This window comes from Cryptomeria japonica, chromosome 2, assembly GCF_030272615.1.
Source record: "Cryptomeria japonica chromosome 2, Sugi_1.0, whole genome shotgun sequence".
NCBI classification, from domain to species: domain Eukaryota; kingdom Viridiplantae; phylum Streptophyta; class Pinopsida; order Cupressales; family Cupressaceae; genus Cryptomeria; species Cryptomeria japonica.
The window spans coordinates 636,370,694-636,391,074 of NC_081406.1; the positions used below are offsets into that span (position 1 = coordinate 636,370,694).

The following is a 20,381-nucleotide window of genomic DNA, read 5'->3' on the forward strand; positions in this document are numbered from 1 at the left end:
AATGCTGACACATGAGAGACTCACAAGGCTATAACCACAAGAGACTCATAAACAAATCAACCACATTATAGAGGCCCAAGCAACCCACAAGAGGAAAAAAAGACACAAGTTACCACTAGGTATGGAATAGGAAAGAGTTTCATCACTAGGTTGTCATGAGTTACCTCGGTAAGTCTTCACTAGGTCCCAACCCCCATCCTGGGTTATCCTGGTGACCTCTCTCGACCCTCGAACCCCATACAAACACTAGTGGACCACACCAACCTTTCGAAGGGACAAGATTGGTGGATGCCTTTCCAGGCGTTCTCTACTTACCCCAAACCTACACAAGTGTTTGCAGGTAAAAGAGGAAACAATTAATCTTTATTAATGCGAACTAACTACCCACCCAAGATTCATTAATTACATTTGCACTTGATTACAAAAATCTCATTGAGTTACCCTAATGACCACTTTGGGTCCCGACCCCCAGTGAAAGCCACTCCCCCTTGACTTGCACCTAGGAATCCAAAATTCAACACAGGGTCTACGACATCCTAAAACATCAAAAGTCTAGACCTCTCTCTACCATAGCAAGGTTGACTAACTTGCTAGAACAAGTTTACAACAAGGAGGTTCAATACAACAAAGATATATTGAGTAGCAATAGAAGTCATGCAAGATACTAATCTCATTACATTCAATGATGAAGAGACAACATACACAGAATGAAACTCAATCATTGGCCTAGCCTCTAGAATCTAAAAGCATTAAAACCACATGACCGTGCAACCCACAATGATAGACAATAATAAAAGCAATATCATGGTCTCATATATATATATATATATATATATATATATATATATATATATATATATATATATATATATATATATATATATATATATATATATATATACTAATCTCATTACATTCAATGATGAAGAGACAACATACACAGAAAGAAACTCAATCATTGGCCTAGCCTCTAGAATCTAAAAGCATTAAAACCACATGACCGTGCAACCCACAATGATAGACAGTAATAAATGCAATATCATGGTCTCATATATATATATATATATATATATATATATATATATATATATATATTCATGGATATATATATATATATATATATATATATATATATATATATATATATATATATATATATATATATATATATATATATATATATATATATACATATATGCATGGATATATGTTTATATACATTTATTTTTATATTTATTTATATTTTTACTCTCCTTTCTTGTTCATATTGATGTGTGTGTGTGTGTGTGTATATTGTCGTATCTATTCGCATATTATTATGCCCTTTTCTTTCTTTTTCTTTGATTATTTGCCATATGCCTCGACATGTACTGCCAGGCTGGTTGGACATCATTATTTGGTGTCAAGCTTTGAACCTAGGTATGATCCAACTTGGCCACTTGGAAACGGAAGCTTATCAAACTCTCTAGTTAATGATTACCCTCCGTTATCATGAGATGAAGAGGTACTCATGGCAAGATAGCGTATCTCCTAACTGGAGATTTCATTGATTATCTCCTTACCAAGTGCCAAAATCCATCAATATACGCCTTTTATCCTTGAAAATAAGGAAATTAAACTCAACATCTCACATTCTACCCTCAACTATGGATTCTGGTATTTGCTTGTGTCCAGGGATACGAGAAATGGCCTTTGTTGGAGAAATTTCTAAAAAACGTTGGCTAGAAATTCTAGAATCTAAAGATGATCTGGTCATTCATGCGACTAAGAGGATCCTAGGTGAGGAATTCATAAACACAGAACATAGGAAGCGGGTAGACAATGACATCACTGCTGACTTTGCAACCATTTTACTCACAATGGGGGAAAACAAGGTAGGTGTCGCCACATTATGCAGACTAATCTTCAAAAACAAATATTTGGAAAATCTTGAGATGGCTATTAATTGTGTGGACGACCAAATTCTTATCCCTTACCCGAAAGATTATGAGAGACTCTCAAAGGCTATTGATAAGGGCGAGACAATTAGGATAGCCTTCAAAAGACCCATCCTCATGTTCAAGGATCAGAAGTCCTTTTTACGGTGGAAATCAGATATAAGGATGAATATCAGTTTTCTCAAGCAATGGCTTGGCATAGTAAAAGAGCCAGGAGGAGAATTGTGGGTAGATTATATGATAAGTGAGGGTTGGGTTCCAATGCAGGTTGAAAACCCTAGTGTCATAGGTGCATTAGAAACTCAGCCTTCTGGTCCGGAAGTGTCTGTGTCTCGAAGAATCCCAAAAGATTATGTAGTCAAAGGAAAAATGATCACAGGGGCGAGCTCTGCACCTCAAGGAATGACAACGAGGGAGGACTCTGGCTCTGGCTCTGGCATCAGAATGGCAGAACTGGGACCATTTGTGGAATGATCCTTTTTGATATACAATAATGACGCACTTAAAACATAGTCCGATTTTAGCTATAACAATTTAAATCGATATAATTATGCCACTAGTTCCTGGTTTTGAATGATCTTCGAGACAGTGCTTTAGACACATATTTTATAGATCTTTTACTTAGAATTCACAAGGTTTCATCTTCATGATGGAGATTTTATCATATTCTTAGCTTCATATATATATGAGTATATAAACTTATATATATTGTTCACTCTTTCTTTGTCTATCTCTGCTTATGTTTGTTTCTCATGGTCTCCATTTTTCGACTTCTTATTTATATTTCTTTGCATTTTCTTCCCCTTTCTTGCCTCTCTGCCATCATAGGTGTTTATTGTTGGTCTCAGCAGATGATTTGAATTTCAAAAGTTTTCAATGTTGCTCATCTCGAACTAGGTTTTATCCATGAGATTAAATTGGCTTGTCACTTTCAAGATGGTAATCATATCGGTTGACTGAAATTTCAGCTGTAGTAAGGTTTTAATGAACAATGATGGAGATTTAATGAATAATGAAATTATCTAGCCTAACCTTCTTGTTGAATGAAGTTTCTGCACTCTGGGCTCTTACAGGGCGACATAGAAAGAGACTGCTTCAGATGGTGGTCAAAGGACCTCTCAGCTATCTAATCTTTTTTTAATACAATATGAAGATAAATCATATGCTTTCAATAGCTTATCTATGTAGGTTCAATTAATAGCTAACAATTGGGCCAGTGATTTGGACAATGTGTTGTTTGTTTGATGTGCAGGGAATGTTTATAGCAAGACCCTAAATGCTTGTATTCATACTAAAAACAAGCCTTAAAGAAGCATAGGGTTGCTTGTATATCTTTCATGTATTCTAATATTCACTTTGATACTTTAAGAATCAATGTTTTTGCAAAATTATGGACCGAGGCTGCTTCTGAATTAACTAGCAAGAAGCAATAGTGCTCCTTTGTAGGTGGTATAGATATAGTATTGGTTTTTGTGATCCAGATGGCATTTTGTATACTCTAGCAAGGATACCTAAACAGGGAAGGAATGAATCACAACATAGAGGAAATAGTGAGACTGGGTCTTAAGAATTTCTTTTGATATTCCTGGTTGTAGCTTATCCAGGATTGTATGTATCTTGTATGATGTAATTAGCAGACTATAGCATCATTTTAATTCTCTGATCTAGTAATGGATCTGGGCTAGACCAGAGGTTTTCTTTCCTCCATTCTTTCCTACCGGTGCCCACACTGAATGGAGATGTAAAATCTATTTTAATAATAATAAAAGTATTGGCTTCGACCTTTTATCGATAAAAAAAAAAACTCTTTAAATATACAATTATATGTTATTATTAATTCCCTTACTAAAAATTAAAGTAGTTAACTACTTAAATTATATAACTCAACAATTTTAATTTAATAAGACGTTACAATGATTTTCCATTCATTAATCTATTTAAAGAATTAATATTAATTTTCTTTTTAACATAATAAACACACAACTATACTCTGGAATAATGAACTGGGAAACACGAAGACATACTGGACATGACTGGACAACCACAGGCCAACAAAACAAGGTCACCTGACACAAGTCTCATTCCATAGGAATGATGGCACGATGGGGTCTAACTGATAACTCCATTTTTTCAACATTACCATTTGGTCATAGAGCATGCTCAAACCTGGAGATTCAGGTGGAGTCTATGCTCGGTACCTACAACTGCATAAACAAATTGTCGAACATGTACATATAAACCACATAATATCATACTGTGAAAAGGGAATGGAAGCAACATAGCTTGCCGTTAAAGAGCAGTGCGACACTTTTCCCTTTCACCCAAGCACACCAAAATAGAAGTAGTGTACCTCAAATCAATATGCATCGATAAATGCAAGGAAATTCATAAATAATCTAGCACAATAATCTAACTAACTGAACATGAATAACATCTTATAAGCACATCCTAAACATCATCATAATATTCCATCATAGACATCAACATAAAAATTATCATTCACAATCATATAACATGAAATACATCATTATTGTAACGAACCATAGAGCACAAGGTATGAATATCACATATGAATCCAAAAGGTATAGCCGATGTCACAACCAAAACCAAAATCGACCAACACCAAAAGGGTCAAAACCACATAGATGTCAAAACCACAAAGTCTGACAAGCCAAAAGAGAGAGGGGCGCTACACAATGATTATATATATAGTATAGATGTTGTTTAATAGTTATTAGTATAGATGATTATAAATTGGCGTGGGAATCCCGCCCATTACTATCCCAGACGGCCATGTATCAAAGGCAGGCCGAGTCACCACTACCACAAGGGATGGAATTATGATGATACTACAGACATCGGGAATGATTACTCCCTAATTATTACCCGGATGGAGCCAACTGGCGACGATAAAAGTGGCGATGGGTATCTATCAAATCACATTGGCTCGAGTGAAGGTTCGCACATTCCGAGTAGATCTTCTGTTTTTGATATCTACTTGGACTTAAGAGATAATAATCACTTCGATTATTACGACCTCTTAATCCAAGTTCGACACAATTATTTTAACAACTCCGCCTTAAGCTTGCTTCGGCTCTGCATTTTTTCTGAAAGTCACTCTCAATTTGTTAAGCTGGAGGATTCAAGAATGGGAGGGGACAGGCTTATATTGGAACCCAATAAAGTGGATGAGTTCAAAGCTAAACCGATGACATGGTTTGTTTGCTCGGAAGGCGGCATTGACAAATTCATGGAGAGTATGAAGGGAAATGACGAAAGACTATCCAGACAATTTGTGACTTCCTAGGAAGACAAAAGGGTGACCATGGGGGGAATCTCTTTCAAAATCAATGAAGAGGTTCTAGCTCAGGCAACAGGTCTTTCTATGGAGGGAAGGAAATGGAAAAAATAGAGCCGTATTGCGGATTCCACCAGGGCAAAAACCCTGTCAAGAGGGCGGGAGGCTTCAATAGGGAGGAGCTCCCTCACCCGTGGGACGAGGTCTGCTATATCGTGATGAAGTATTTTACGCTGGAGGGAAGGTATGACATTTTCTACTACTACCATCTCCCTTTCCTAAGCCACTTGAGGAATAAAGACCTTATTTCCATTCTGTTCTTTTTACTGCATTCTTTGGACGTTAATGTTAAAGACATAGTCGAAGCTAAGAAAAAAGGGAAAGATTTTCCCATCCTGCATCAGGGCCTCATTCTCCACCTGTATAACTTTCACCTCGCCCTCTGCCCGCCTCGTTCCATCTCTATCTAGAACGTCAACCCTTTGACCCACCCTCCTGCCATTAATGACTCTAGCCCTCCTTGGCTCCCGAAAATTGGCTCCTCTAGCAAGAAAACCAAAAATCACTCCCCGGAGGAGGTCAGAACCCCCAAGAGAGTCAAAATCCAAGAGAGTGACTCTGATATGGAAATTACAGAAGAAGCCAATACCCCTCGTCATTCTAGCAGACTGGCCTCTAAACCCTCAGATAAATCCCTGAGAGACCCCTCCTCCTCGCATGACACCGAAAATTCCATTCCGACTGATAAAATGCCCCTAGCTCAGCATAATCCGACCCCTCATTCTATGAGCTCCACCCGGGTTTCGGAAAGCCCCATATCCTCCAAGAGTCCGGAGCCATCCAATTTCCCCTCCCCAACCTTTAGGATGGAAAAAATGATGGTCATGGAGGAGGCCAACAACGTGAAGGAGGAGGAGGAAACCAACCTGGCGAAGCTAGAGAAAAAGATGGAGGCCCTCTTTGACAATGTGCAGGTGATCACCAGTAGACTGGAGGCGGAGGAGTCCAAGATGAACAATGTTTCCAAATTTGCTCTGAATGTTATGTGATGCTTGGCTGCTACTCTGTGCCTCATGCAGGAAAGCACAACCAAAGGGAAAGGCAAGGAGGACGAGGACTATAAAGCCCTGTTCAAATTCCTCACTAAGGAATGGGCTAGAAAGCTTCTCCCTAAGAAGAGCCATGGGAAAATGAAATAATTTTCTGCATGTGGAGGATTTCTAGTTTTTTGACTATATCTAGTAGCCGCTGGGCGAATAAGGCTAGTTTATGCTTTTGTTTATACTTCTCTGTTCATTGCCCTGCGTGGCAAATGGCTAAAAATATGATTAGTATTACCTTATCGCTGATAAACTCTCGTAGTATGGTTTTTATTTTTGATAGAGGTAAAAGGCTGCTACTATGTTGATTATATGCAGATATTGGTTTTGCCACTGTCCTTCTAATTGTTCCTATGGGTCAGCCCCCTCGTTTTTGGCTGCTTTTAATATCAAAAACAGTTATTACTACTCCGTGAATGATTAGTCAAGTGAATTTTTTTTCATTTTTTAAATATCATTTTGATAAATGATTCCAAATTTATAATTTGCATAATATTTTACAAATGTTGTTATTATACCTCTAAGAAGTATGATATGACCTTTATCTCATTTTAATTATCATTAATCAAATTTAACCAAAATTAAATTAAAAACATCATCAATCATTGAATTTAGTTGCACTTCATACTTTATCATTGAACATATAAATATACCATATTTTGAAACTTGATATTTCTCGACGTACTTTACTTAGATTTCTAAAAATATAGGTATGCTAGTTCCTATTTACATGAAAACCGTCAATTACACTACTATTGCAATTATTACAATTTCAAAATGACAAATAGGGGAAGTGCATCAGTAATGATTTTTTTGGTTGTATAGCTCTTAATTGTTTATAGCTGGACAGTAATGATGCACACTATGTGATCAAAAAGTGCACAATGATCATAAGTGCACACTTGTTGCCCAATACCTACTTAAAAATGCCTCAATATCCATGTACATAAAATTGCTAATACTTATGCACAAATGTCCTAATAATAATCATACTAATAATCCTGCACAAATAAATCAATTCAAAAATACTAAAAAATGGTCCCACACTAATACATAGACTTTTAATTATGATAAAAAAATATTAATTAAAAAATTGAGTGCATAAAAAGTAACTGATCATTAACCTATAACGACCATGGATGCACTTCCCTACTCTCCCTACTAGCTGAGTTCAAATACTGCTCCCTAAGTCAGTTACTTCCAAATGAAACCTACTGAATCCATTAATATTCTCAACCTGGTGAATCCATTAGTTTTTTCTCGTCTGAGACTGATAATAACGGTTGAGGCGCTGATTCGATGCCCGGGATTCTGATTTTAAATTAACAGAAGACAAGATACTAACTCTACGCAAATTTAAAAAATTCATCTGTGAAATCCATGGCGAACATCGAGGAAATCAGAGTGGCCAAATACAAGTATTTACGGCTCCTCAACGAAGCCGCCTTGCGTTGTTACCAGGCAAAATTTCACAGCCTATATATTTAGCCTTTTTAATGATTTAAAAACATGTATTTTTTAAATCTATACAGCATTTGATTCATTTTACTCTCCCTTGTAAATGCTAGAACTATGGAACTGAAGCCATACAAGGCTCTGAATTTTTACGAGTTCTGGAAGACGCAGTTAAATTCTTGAAAACTTTACCTCTAAATGAAGAGTCAAGTGATTTTGCTTATGAAATACTGAGGGAAACACAGTCGTTAACTATTACCAACCCTAAAGGCCAGGTAATTGTTTTTTCTTCTCTTACTGTTTGACATTATTAACATTAAATATTAATTTAAATTTCAGTAGCTACGCAGTTTCGTATTTTTAGGGTTCATTCCTTCCTTTCTTTCTTTTCAACTGGCTATTTTTTCACATAAGTGTGGAATTTTTTTTGCCAACAAGCACACTTATAGATTATATTACTTGTAAACATATGCATATTGGATTTGAATTAGCAGGTTATTTTTAATCCTTTTTGTTGCCAGTGGCTTATTATTTCATAAATATTTCAATAACTATATCGGTCAATTCAAGCTCTTAGCAGAAAATAATGCCTGGTAAATTTTAGTTCATGCAGATGCATACTATCGTTATTTTTAGGACTACTTTGCCAATATACTAATTTTTCGATTTAGTACCGAGCAATATATATTACTTTTAAATTTCAGTGTTTACGCCGCCTTGTACTGTTTTTGCATTAGCAAATTCTAACTTTTTTTTTTCCCCCACATTTTGAAAACAATACTTGCCAAGCAATATTTTTGATTTTTTTAAAGCCAATTAGCAAAATATTTGAAAAATATCTACCAATTTTTATATTAAATATTTGCAAATTGTTTGAATGATTCCTGGAGAAAATTGCTGATGAATCTTCTTTTTTATGAAAATCGTCAACTCTCGTAATAAATTAAAATACATAAATTTACTAGATTCATCAAATTATATATTTTATCATAAACCCTGCTTCTATCCCTTTGAAAAAGCGTTTAAAACAATTGTTATCATTTTTTGAATTGGAAAGATTTGCAAGTTATTCTATACTTGCTTAAAAGTTTCATTTCATAAAATTTTTCCATGCAGGTTTTGCTTGATATGGTATCTTTGGATTTACCGAGGGTGATTTTGACTTACATGGACATATCAGAAAAATGTTGGGAAACATGTGGGAATGTAATTACACACATGTGCCAGTTTTGCAGTCCCAGTGAAATCGTTTCAGTTCTCTGTGAGGTAATTTATTTATTTTGATAGGTGAGGTAATTTATTTATTTATCAATGAGGCGAATGTTCTATTAAGTCTGAAGGATGGGATGAATGTCCATAATACAACATAAATGCATTCCACCTATAACACACACAACAGTCGTAAGGCCAGAGCAAACTGGTTTATGTTGCTGTTTATTTCCTACATAATATGATATCACTCTAAAACAAGAAGAGAATTAGGTGACACTGTGATTACCTTCACCTGGCATCCGGATAACTCCTCCATAACCTTGACATAGAACTGCCTGTAAAATATTTTCCACTCAATATCATGTGGATGAGTTGCATCTTGCCCAAAACATTTAACATTGTTATGAGCACCACCTCTTGAATAGTATGAGGCTGCATACCTTTTCCATTACCATTCTTGAATTTTTTTTGACAAGAAGCTTAGACCATATGGCCTTGAAAAGCTCTTCCTGCTTATCCTCCTTAATATCCTCCTTCCTTTCCAGCTGTCTCTCAGTCCACCGCTAAACTCTTGAATTGAACCCCTAAATTCTATTTCATTTGACATCCTCGGGAGACTCTGCATCTCCCTCTACATCTTCCCCAATTCTTTTGTGAATGAAAGAAACTGGAAGAAGCAGACTAGAATTGAGCTCAAAACTCAAATTTTAAAAAAGGTTTGCATTAATTTCCATAAATTGCCAAGGGATTCTGGTCCCCTTCTCTTCAGGCTAGCTAAATCCTTTTTGACTTTATTCCACAATTCAAGCTTCCCTAGCTTCATGCACTCCTTCCTCCTGCAACTAGAATCACTGGCAAAAGGAATTCTATTCTCTTTTATGTTAGGGCACCCTTTACTTGTATCTTTTAAACTCCTTTTTGGTAGGTTCAAACCACAGCTTTCTTCCTTAACTGGTCCAAGAAAAATGGTTTCCTGGATTGCTTGTGCTGTCTTGTGTTATCCATACTTCTGATTCCATAATCTTGGCATCACTTAGAATAACAACTTTGGTAGTAGGAAGCATACAATGGTTTGATAGAAAATAGAAAAAAATTTCATAATGATTGAGGCAATTGAAGAAGACAACAATAGCCAAAGAAAGTGATAAGGCATAATAGAAAGGATCAGCAATAACTAAGATCCGATGTTTCACCAAGTAAAAAAGGAAATTGAAGGCTGCTGGCAGGTAACAAAGAAAAGAGAAGGCATAGATACCATGGGGTGTGCAGAAGAGAATCTAAGGTGGAGATAGAAAGAGTAGTACTGCTCAACAGAGAAAAATACGAGAAAGGAAAGGGGCAAACAAAAAATGGAACATTTACAAATTTGCAATATAGCCAGATGCATACCCATGTAACACTTCTCTCTTGAGCATGTGACTTTTCCAAATTCCCATGTTAAATCCTTTCTTGCATCAAATTAACCAGATAGCTGAAACACAGAAACAAATGCTGTAAATGAGAAACGCGAAATGGCAGCATCACATTACAATATAGTACCAGCCTCTTTAAGGGGGCATCATCCTTTGAGCAATGCTCAATACAACATATTCATGGATACATCTCCTTATATCCAAACCCTCTATTCAAACGAGTTACTGAAGTTGGGAGTGCTCATCGTCAACTTGCACAAGAAAAGAAACGAGTTACTGAAGTTGGTTTAATTTGGCAGGCTGTCCCATAGGCTATGTTTAGCCTCGTGGACGTTAAAAATTATCCATTTTATATCTATCTATCTATCTATCTATCTTGCATTGATAGATCTCACATTCCTTTGCAAATTGTTCAATGGCTATTTTCATGTTGTCCCAAAAATTTTCAAATTCTTTCATATGTTTTGAATATACTAGAGTGACTAGTAGATAGTGAGGCATGGAACTTAATCAAAAGTCTCTATCGTAGAGTGGATTGTGAGTCAAGACAAGATAGCCCTCATATTGCAAATAAGATCCATTCAAGGAGTAATTTGGCTTCAAAAAAGGGTGATTAGACACACTTGAACAATGAGCTTTTGAATGCATCTATCTTGTTGACATTTGTGGCATACATGATCCACCCAAGTAGGGGTGGGCAATGATAATGCACTCATAGTTGGAGGGTTTTCAAATTCACATGATAATGCATCTACCACAACATTCTTTTGTCCTCTTTTGCAGGTAATTATAATCATAACTGAGCAGCTTGGTGACCTGCTTTTGTTGCTCTAGAGAAGAGACTTGTTCCAAAAAATATTTGGGGTTGTGATGGTCCATTTTAATGTAGAAATGTCTTCTGACAAGTTATGGGCGCTATTTGTTGATTGTGTGAATAATGGCTAGCATCTCCTCCTTATAAGTGGAAAAGGAAATTTTTTTCTAGTTAGGGCCTTGTGAAGGTGAGGGGTTGCCCTTCTTGCATGAGACCAATCCCTAATCCATAACTCGAGGTGTCACTTTCAATGACAGATTTTGGAGAAATCTAACGTAGCAAAGATTGGTGTGCTGCATATAGCTCACTTGAGTATATTGAATGGCAATTTTGTAGATGCAAACCATTGGAAGGAACCCTTTTTCAATATGGTTGAGGGGGTTGCAATTTTGTCACAGTCCTTGACAAATGATTGCAATAATATTCGATGAAGCCTAAAAATTTGTTAAGGGTCTTTAGTGTTTTGGGTTTAGGCCAATTCTTCATGTCTTAAACTTTTACTAGATCTAGCCTAATCCCTTCCTCTGAAACAATGTGCCCTGGGTATTCAATTTCAGTTCAGGCAAAGGAGCACTTGGAGTGTTAGTTGAAAGATTTTGAAGGATTTGGTAAGTGTAAGGGGTGCTTTGGTAAGTGTAAGGGGTGCTTCTATTTCTAATCGTAAACAATTATATCATCAAAGAAGACTGATGAAATTTTGAATAACTAGGCAAAAAAAATCTTATTCGTTAATCTCTACAATGTAGATAGTGCATTGGTGAGGTCAAAGGGCATGACAAGAAAATTGTAATGACCAACATGAGTGTGAAAAATTGTTTTTAGAATATTCTCTTTTGTGATGTAGATTTGATGATAGTTTCACTATAAATCAAGAAGTGGGTACCATGGAGCTCATCCACCATTGGGATATGACATTTATCCTTGATAGTGAGTTTATTGAGCTCCCACAAATCAATGCAAAGTCACTAGGACCCATATTTTGCGGACAAGAACATGTGAAGATTAGGGCCTTGTGTAAGAAGTTCTTGTACCAACTTTTGTAACAGCATAGACAAACGAGTACCCTTTCACAAGTTACAAGTAATGAACAATCATAGGGAAAGTTTCCAAGAATAAGGATCTACTCATCCTAATGTTTAGCACAAGTTCATGTATCCTACAAGCAATATCAACTTGAAAGAATGTGTACCACTGTATCCTCTACAAGTGCTAACAGCATAATACATTTGTCATCAAAAGATAAAAAAAAACTAAATCCTAGTTGAACATTCATCTGAATTTTGAGTTCTCAATTCTATTATGAAGGATAGAGAGATTTAGAACAACCAGAGGCTAGCATATGAAGGCACTATCATTGCTACCAAGTCATGCATGTCTTAAGAGCACAACAAAGTAAGGAAAATCGATCTGAAATAAAAGTTATTCACCTTTTGATCAATAAAATTTTCAATTTAACATAACAAAGAAATCCAAATCTCTTTCGTCCTTTCTCCATAATCTGAGCAAGAGAGGGGATTGAGAGAGAGCATCACGGGAACGATTTTCCACCCTACCACGAAGCTATAGGCTTCCTCGTGCTACCCCACGAAGGGAGCCCGACCCATCACGAGGAGTCTAGCATTCCTTGGCCAACATGTGTGAAAACTGTGCATTATGGTGCAACTGACACATGCATCCTATTAATGCCCAAGCAGAAATATCTATACATATGCCCCTTTACCCATGAAGTGACTCAATGTTAACCCAACAATTCTTGACTGATTATTAGAGTTACTCGCTCTGGCCAAAGTGTTTATTTCATTGTTCCCTCGGGTCTAACCCGGTAGTCACTCAGTACCTTTACACATGTTGTCAATATTATATATATACACTTTGGTTAACACATATAGCCCTAGAATTCAGGGTTTGCCTTGAAGTGCATGGCTGTATAGGGTTTCCCTTGTTCAATTTTATCCATTTCCTTATTAATAACAAAGGCATAACCATTAATCACTTAGGTAGGTTCCTCTTTAGTGTTGCTGGGAATTCAAACTACTGTGGAAGATATAGTGCCAAAGATATTACCGTGTATGTAGTTGATCAAGTTCTACATACAGAATTGCTGGTTATTAAGTTCACAAACTCAGGCTAAGGGTAGTTGCACTTGCAGGGTTCAAGTAAGGTGCCGATAATAGACTGCAGAACTACACTATTTTTAAGATGCAACTGAGCTGCATAATGTTGTTGTTATTTTGCACATTCTTCCCTTCACTATGCTGGTAATTAATCAACTAGACTGCTCTTTGCTTTACTATGCTGGTAATTAAATAATTAAGCTGTGAAAACAAGTGCTGTCTACAAAGTCAAGCTTTACAAGGGTTCTAATGGTGGGTAGTATGTGACTATTGTGAATTACTACAGCAGTCATGTGAAGTCACAGAATACTTGTCTTCCCCATGGCTGATGTTTACTCAGGACGGTCACATTCCACCCATGATTAGACTCTTTCAATTTCTAAAGATCAGACTTCCCTGAGTGTTTTTTTTTTTTTTCCTTTTGTTTTGCATGATCAGAATTGGCCTTTAGTTTGATTACTAAACAGTTTGTTTTAAATTTCAGTGCTACCAGTCCTTTTTCCAATCAGGTTTTTAGCTGAATTTATTAAATTATCATGAGCTCCTTCCGTTGTATTTCTACACAATTAAAAACATCCCTGAATTTGTGCAACTAAGAGTTAACACACATTAGAAGTTCTGGACTTAAAAGAAAATTACTGATTTGTAAGGTAAACCTGATAAGGTCTAACCCAATCCCATATTTCAAATGAGAGCAATGATATTATTTGGATTGGAAGATAGTTAACTCTCCAGACCAAGAACATAGCTTTATTCTAAAAGATAAACCGCCTGGTTATTCCAAGAGCAGCCAGTATTAATATTATCAGCTAATTATTATATAGTAAGCATTGGCTAATTATGACGATTAGGTTTCAAATCCATTAAACACACACACACACACACACACACATATACAAGCATGTCATTACAAAATTAAGGCACAAAGTTTAGGGCCGGATTACAGCTAGGGTTGTGACAACTTCTCAATTTTTTGTCCATGCAAAGTTGCTAGGACCCATCTTTTTATGGACGAGAACATGTGAAGAGTAGGGGCTTGTGCTTAGATGAATGACTTTGACTTTAAGGAGTTCTTGTACTAACTTCTCAATTTTTGTCTGTGCAAGAATAGGTACTCTAGGGCCAAATGTTAGGGGTAAACTACCTAGAAAGAGCTCAATGCGATGGTCTGTAGGATGTTGAGGTGGTAACTTTAGATGGTTTGGCAAACATTACACTTGTCTAAAATTAGTTGCAAATCATTAGTTATGTTGGGCTTTGAAGATGGGTTGAATTGAAATGAACATGGTTGTGCAATGAATCTATGGAGCACTTCTTAAGGGGCTTCTCCACTTGATTTGAATTGATGATAACAGTAGGCCAAGGAGTGAGGCTCTTGAATATGTACGTCTACCCATTATTAGAGATCTCTATCCAAAGTTTAGAGACATTCCACGGGATTGGGCCAAGTATATATTAGCAATTGAGATCCAAGAACTACATTGTGTCCACCTAAGGGTAAGGTAGACATATCCAAGTTGACGTTATAGTTGTCCTCATTATAATCCTAAGTCAATGATAATAAAGAGGGATTTGCTTGAAGTATCTTTTGACTTAAATAATTTGAGGGGTAGTTACTCCTACCAAGGCGTGTACAAAGATTTCTGGGATGGAGTCCATTGTAGTGGGTTGGTGGTTGTTAGTTCTTCCTTTTGGGTTTCTTGAGCATTTTTTCAATCCTCTACATTAGGGGGCGACTCAACATCTAGTAGACAAAGTTTTTATTCCACATTTATGGCCTTGAGTGAACTTTTCATCACAGTTGTAGCATAAGCCTTTTCATCGAGCTTACATTTTGGCATTAGTAAGGTGTATAATGGGGATTGTTTTTGGAGGCAGCCTTGGAAGATTGCATTATGGTACGTTATTTAAAATGGGATTAGGTTTGCAAAACAATGTTGAACAAGAAGTTTATGATTTGCTCATTTGACCAATCCCAAGGCTTTTATCATGGTGTTAGTTTTGAATGGTTTGACCTTAGCATGGATTAGATCCTTAAGGCCACTTATGAAGTGACTCGTGATGGTGTCTAATATGTTAAGGAAATGAGATCAGATTATAATACCTTTCTTTATTATAGGTATGCACTCCTTGATTCAATAACTGATTCAGATTTACTGCTGTTGTGAACAGGTAAGTTCGATTTGTAAGCTTGTAAGAATGCTATTTAAAACAATGAAGGATTGTAGCACGTGTAATAGTGAGATGGCTGCACTTGTAGTAGCACTGGTTTTATGTACGTTACGTGTTTTCCAAATGCAGGCCGAAAAGGATATAAATATGCGGACGGAGAAGCATGTCCATGTAGGGACATGTCTCTACGTGGAACGTAGAGACATGCCTCAACATGAGACATGTCCGTTCGATTATAATCAACGATAATATAACCACGATAACAATGCATGACTAATGTTTGATTTATCGCGGTGGTTAATATTGATTTCTCTAATCAATAATGATTATCGGGTTAATGAAAGTTTCGGAGCATAGTTAATTTATTTGATTCAATCAGCATAAATCCCTTATAACATAATGATCTTCATATACTGATTAGACAATTGTTTCTTGATCAATTTAATCTGACCGAAGCTACAACATTAACACTCCCTCTTAGCTAGGGAGGATTGTGGTATGATCAATATACTATACTCTCAAGTTATGAGAGAGGAAATAATCATCAAGATATGGTACATTCAAGAATATCAACCATAGGATATTCACCATACTTATATCTTCCTTGATATGTGCACTGGCATAAGTCTTATGATGCCTATCAAGGAGGATATCTGCACATGATGTCTCCATTGATACTAAATCTCATAGTATCCATCATGCCATATTTTAGTAACTCAGTTACACAAGAGATATACACTATCATGGTCTCCATAGACATTATTCATATAATATCCACCATGACAGCAGGTTAAACTATTTATAAGATCATCACTGTAAATGTAAATAGACTGTTATTACTTTTTGAGCAATCAGAATTCTGAGACAACTAGTTTAAAGTTTTAGCGTGGGATATAAGGAATGTAAAATCGATTTTATTAGTCTTATCGATTTTCCTCTGCAGATGAAAAGCAAACGATTATATTTACTACCGATCACAGTATATTGTTTTCTCCTATCGAATATGTTATCAATGGAGAGGGTAGCGTATATATATCTTTTGTTTCATTGGATCGTGGCTCCACAGGGGGTCACGATCCTATGTGGAACCACGAATCTGCAAACGATTATATTTACTACCGATCACAGTATATTGTTTTCTCCTATCGAATATGTTATCAATGGAGAGGGTAGCGTATATATATCTTTTGTTTCATTGGATCGTGGCTCCACACAGGGGTCACGATCCTATGTGGAACCACGTGGTTCCACATAGGGTCGTGACCCCTGTGTGGAGCCACGATCCTTCTACACCGGCGATCATTTCCTTTAATAAACTCCACGATGCATTAACTATAGCATAGCAATTAAATTTAGTTAATACTAACTAAATTTAATCTTAAATAAATCGCAAATGATAGACTTAGTTTTTGTGCGCTGATAAAACGAAGGAGATGGATTTATTTTGCTGAGTGTTACGACTGAGACTATAATTAACACTCCCTCTTAGTCTTAGGAGTATAGACCTAAAACTTAATTTAGCTCACCACTAATCTCATGAGAATTACATCACCTAGGTGTGAACTATCATCGTGTGATACTCAGGATATACTCACTTTGATATCCAATTTTAAGTATCAGCCTGTGATACTAAGGATATACTCACTTTGATATCCCTATTTTAAGTATCAGCATGTGATACTAAGGATATACTCACTTTGATATCCTTGTTTTAAGTATCAGCTTGTGATACCAAGGATATACTCACTTTGATATCCCTGTTTTAATATGTGCACTGACATTAATCTGCTTACATAATGTCTACTATAACTTATCATATTACTGATATTCAAATTGTCTGATTTTCAGTTTATATGATCTTTCGAACATTTATAAGATCGTCACCTTACAATGTTAAAATACAAGTGTTCATTAACTAAAGAATCGTCATCCTTTAGGAGTGAACATAGGGAAAGGTTACATACTTCATATACTCAAATATATGACCAAGAAGTTTACATAAATTTTAGACATCAATTACATTTTAACCATACCAAGATACCTCCTGAAGTGATCAATTTTCACTCTTGCTAGGGGTTTGGTGAGAATGTCAGCTGTCTGATCTCCTGTATTGACATATTCCAGTCTTATTACCTTTCTCTCTGTCATGTCTCTTACATAGTGATATGGGATCTCAATGTGCTTGGATCTATCATGAAAAACTGGATTCACTGAAAGTTTAATGCAGCTCTGATTGTCACAATGAATGATAGTAGGCTTCAGACTTTCACCAAACAGTCCTACTATCAATTTCCTCAACCATACGGCTTCCTTAGCTGCCATGGATGCAGCTATATATTCAGCCTTTGTGGAGCTCTGAGCTACGGATGATTGTTTTCTGTAGATCCAAGATACCATAGCTGACCCTAAGCTGAAACAGCATCCTGAAGTGCTCTTCCTGTCTATCACGCTTCCAGTCCAGTCTGAATCAAAGTATCCATGTAGGTTCAATGCAGTGTGTTCATAATACAGTCCATAGTCCAAGGTACCTTGTAGATATCTTAATATATGCTTCACTGCAACCAAATGTATTTCTTTGGGTTCAACCATGTGTTGGCTGAGTGCATTTACTGCATAACATATATCAGGTCTGGTATTGACTAGGCACATTAATGATCCAATAATCTGTCTGTATAATGTTGGATCTGCAAATTTGGAATCTGCTATAGCTTCTTTTAGTTTATGTAGGTTTGTTTCTATAGGAGATGACATTGGCTTACAATTCATCATTCCAAATCTCTTCAGAATGTCAATGGTGTATTTACCTTGATTTAGATAAATACCATCTGGTTTTTGCCATACTTCTAATCCAAGGAAATAATGGAGTAGACCTAAATCCTTCATCTCAAACTCTGAAGCTAGTTCCTGTTTGCATTTTGCAATGAGATGATCTTTGCCTGTAATTAATAAGTCATCTACATATGATATGAGTATCAACATTTCACCTTTGATTATTTTGAAATATAGATTTGGATCAGCAATGTTTTTAGAGAAACCTATCTCTAATAAGTAACTGTCAATTCTTTCGTACCATGCTCTAGGAGCTTGTTTTAATCCATACAGTGCTTTCTCTAACTTGCATACATGTGTTTTAGCATTATTTACCTCAAATCCCTCAGGTTGCTCTAGATATACTTCTATTTCAATTGTTCCATTCAAAAATGCAGTTTTTACATCCATTTGATGAACTTTCCATCCTTTAGATGCTGCTATAGCCAGGATTGTTCTGACAGAAGTGTATCGTGCAACAGGTGCAAATGTTTCTTCATAGTCAATTCCTTCCTTCTGAGAGAAGCCTCAAGCAACAAATCTTGCCTTATCTTTTTCTATACTGCCATCAGCAACATGCTTAATTTTAAAGAGCCATTTAGAAGATACAATTGATTTTCCTTTAGGTCTAGGCACAATTTTCCACACATCATTCTTTAAGATAGATTGATATTCCTCTATCATGGCATCCTTCCATACTTGCTGTTTAAGAGCCTCTCCGGCACTTGAAGGTTCAACATTTATGATATCTGTCATTAGAGTAACATAGCTAGAAAACTTTGAAGGTCTTTTGCTTTCTCTAACTGTTCCTCTAGGTGCTGCAAAGGATTCTGCTTCCTGTACTGTTTTAGTGGCCCATAGTGGTCTCTTCCTGGGATTCTCTGTTGTAGTGTTCTCAAGTTCCAAGGTGTTATCCTCAGGATGCTCCCTTTGAGTTTCAGAAAGAGAATCTTCTTCCAAATTAATGGAATTAGTTGGGATTTCAGGTGTGATGGAACTCCTTGTTTTGTTGATAGCTATATCTTCCTCAAATATGATATCTCTGCTTAATTCTATTTGTCTTTGACCAGGGATGAATATTCGGTAGGATTTAGATGTTTCACTATATCCTACAAAAATCCCATTCTGTCCAGTAGGTTCTAATTTAGTTCTTTTCTCCTTAGGTACATAAATATAAACAGGACATCCAAATATTTTGAGATGGCTAATATCAGGTTTAATTCCAATAAAGACTTCTTCAGGAGTTTTGTCACCAATATGAGAGTGAGGTCATCTGTTTTGAATGTATACAGCGGTATTAGTGGCTTCTCCCCAAAGTGCAGTTTCTAGGTTATGATCTAACAACATAGCTCTTGCCGCTTCTACTATTGTTCTATTTTTTCTTTCAGCAACCCCGTTTTGTTGAGGATTGTAGGGTACAGTGAACTCCCTCTTAATCCCAACATCTTTACAAAACTCTTTAAATACTTCTGATGTGTATTCCCTACCATTGTTAGTCCTAAGAGTTTTGATTTTCCTATCAGAGTGATTTTCTATAATAGATTTGAACTCTTTAAATTTCCTAAGAATATCTTCAGATTCTTTACTTTTAAGGAAATAAATCCAAGTTTTCCTAGAAAAATCGTCTACAAAGATTACATAGTATAATGCGTTTCCTAGTGATGGTTCAGACATAGGCCCACATAAGTCAGAGTGAACTAGTTCTAGTACTCCTTTAGTTTTTCTAGAACTGCAAGGAAAAGAGCTTTTAGTGTTTTTCCCTAGTGCACATCCTTTACAAACATTTGAATGAATTGGCTTTAGTTTAGGTAGTCCTGTGACTAATTTCTCCATAGAGGGTAGAGCACGAAAATGTAGGTGCCCTTGTCTTCTATGCCAAATTTCTGCTTGATCTATGGCTTCATGAATTAAGGTTTGATTTGGCTTATTACACAATTCATATAGGTGCCCTTGTCTGTAACCAATCACTTGTGCTGTTTTGAAGGTGGCTGTTTTTGGCCATGCCATTACCTTTCCTTCTATGAATGAGACTCTATAACCATCGTCCTCAAGTGCAGAG

At 36.3% G+C, this 20,381-nt stretch overlaps 1 protein-coding gene across 4 annotated transcripts in view; it reads left to right on the forward strand.

Moving 5' to 3' along the window:
* Positions 1–7,460: 7,460 nt before the first annotated feature.
* Positions 7,461–20,381, forward strand: part of LOC131055550 (aberrant root formation protein 4) — a 205,619-nt gene continuing 192,698 nt past the window's right edge. For 3 of the 4 annotated variants that reach the window (XM_059216795.1, XM_057990026.2, XM_059216796.1), the window contains exons 1-3: positions 7,461–7,796; positions 7,904–8,065; positions 8,907–9,056. In XM_059216795.1, coding sequence (XP_059072778.1) covers positions 7,716–7,796; positions 7,904–8,065; positions 8,907–9,056 — 393 coding nt within the window. In that variant the 5' untranslated portion in view covers positions 7,461–7,715. The remainder of the gene's footprint in view (positions 7,797–7,903; positions 8,066–8,906; positions 9,057–20,381) is intronic. The other variant, XM_057990020.2, reaches the window with a different exon arrangement.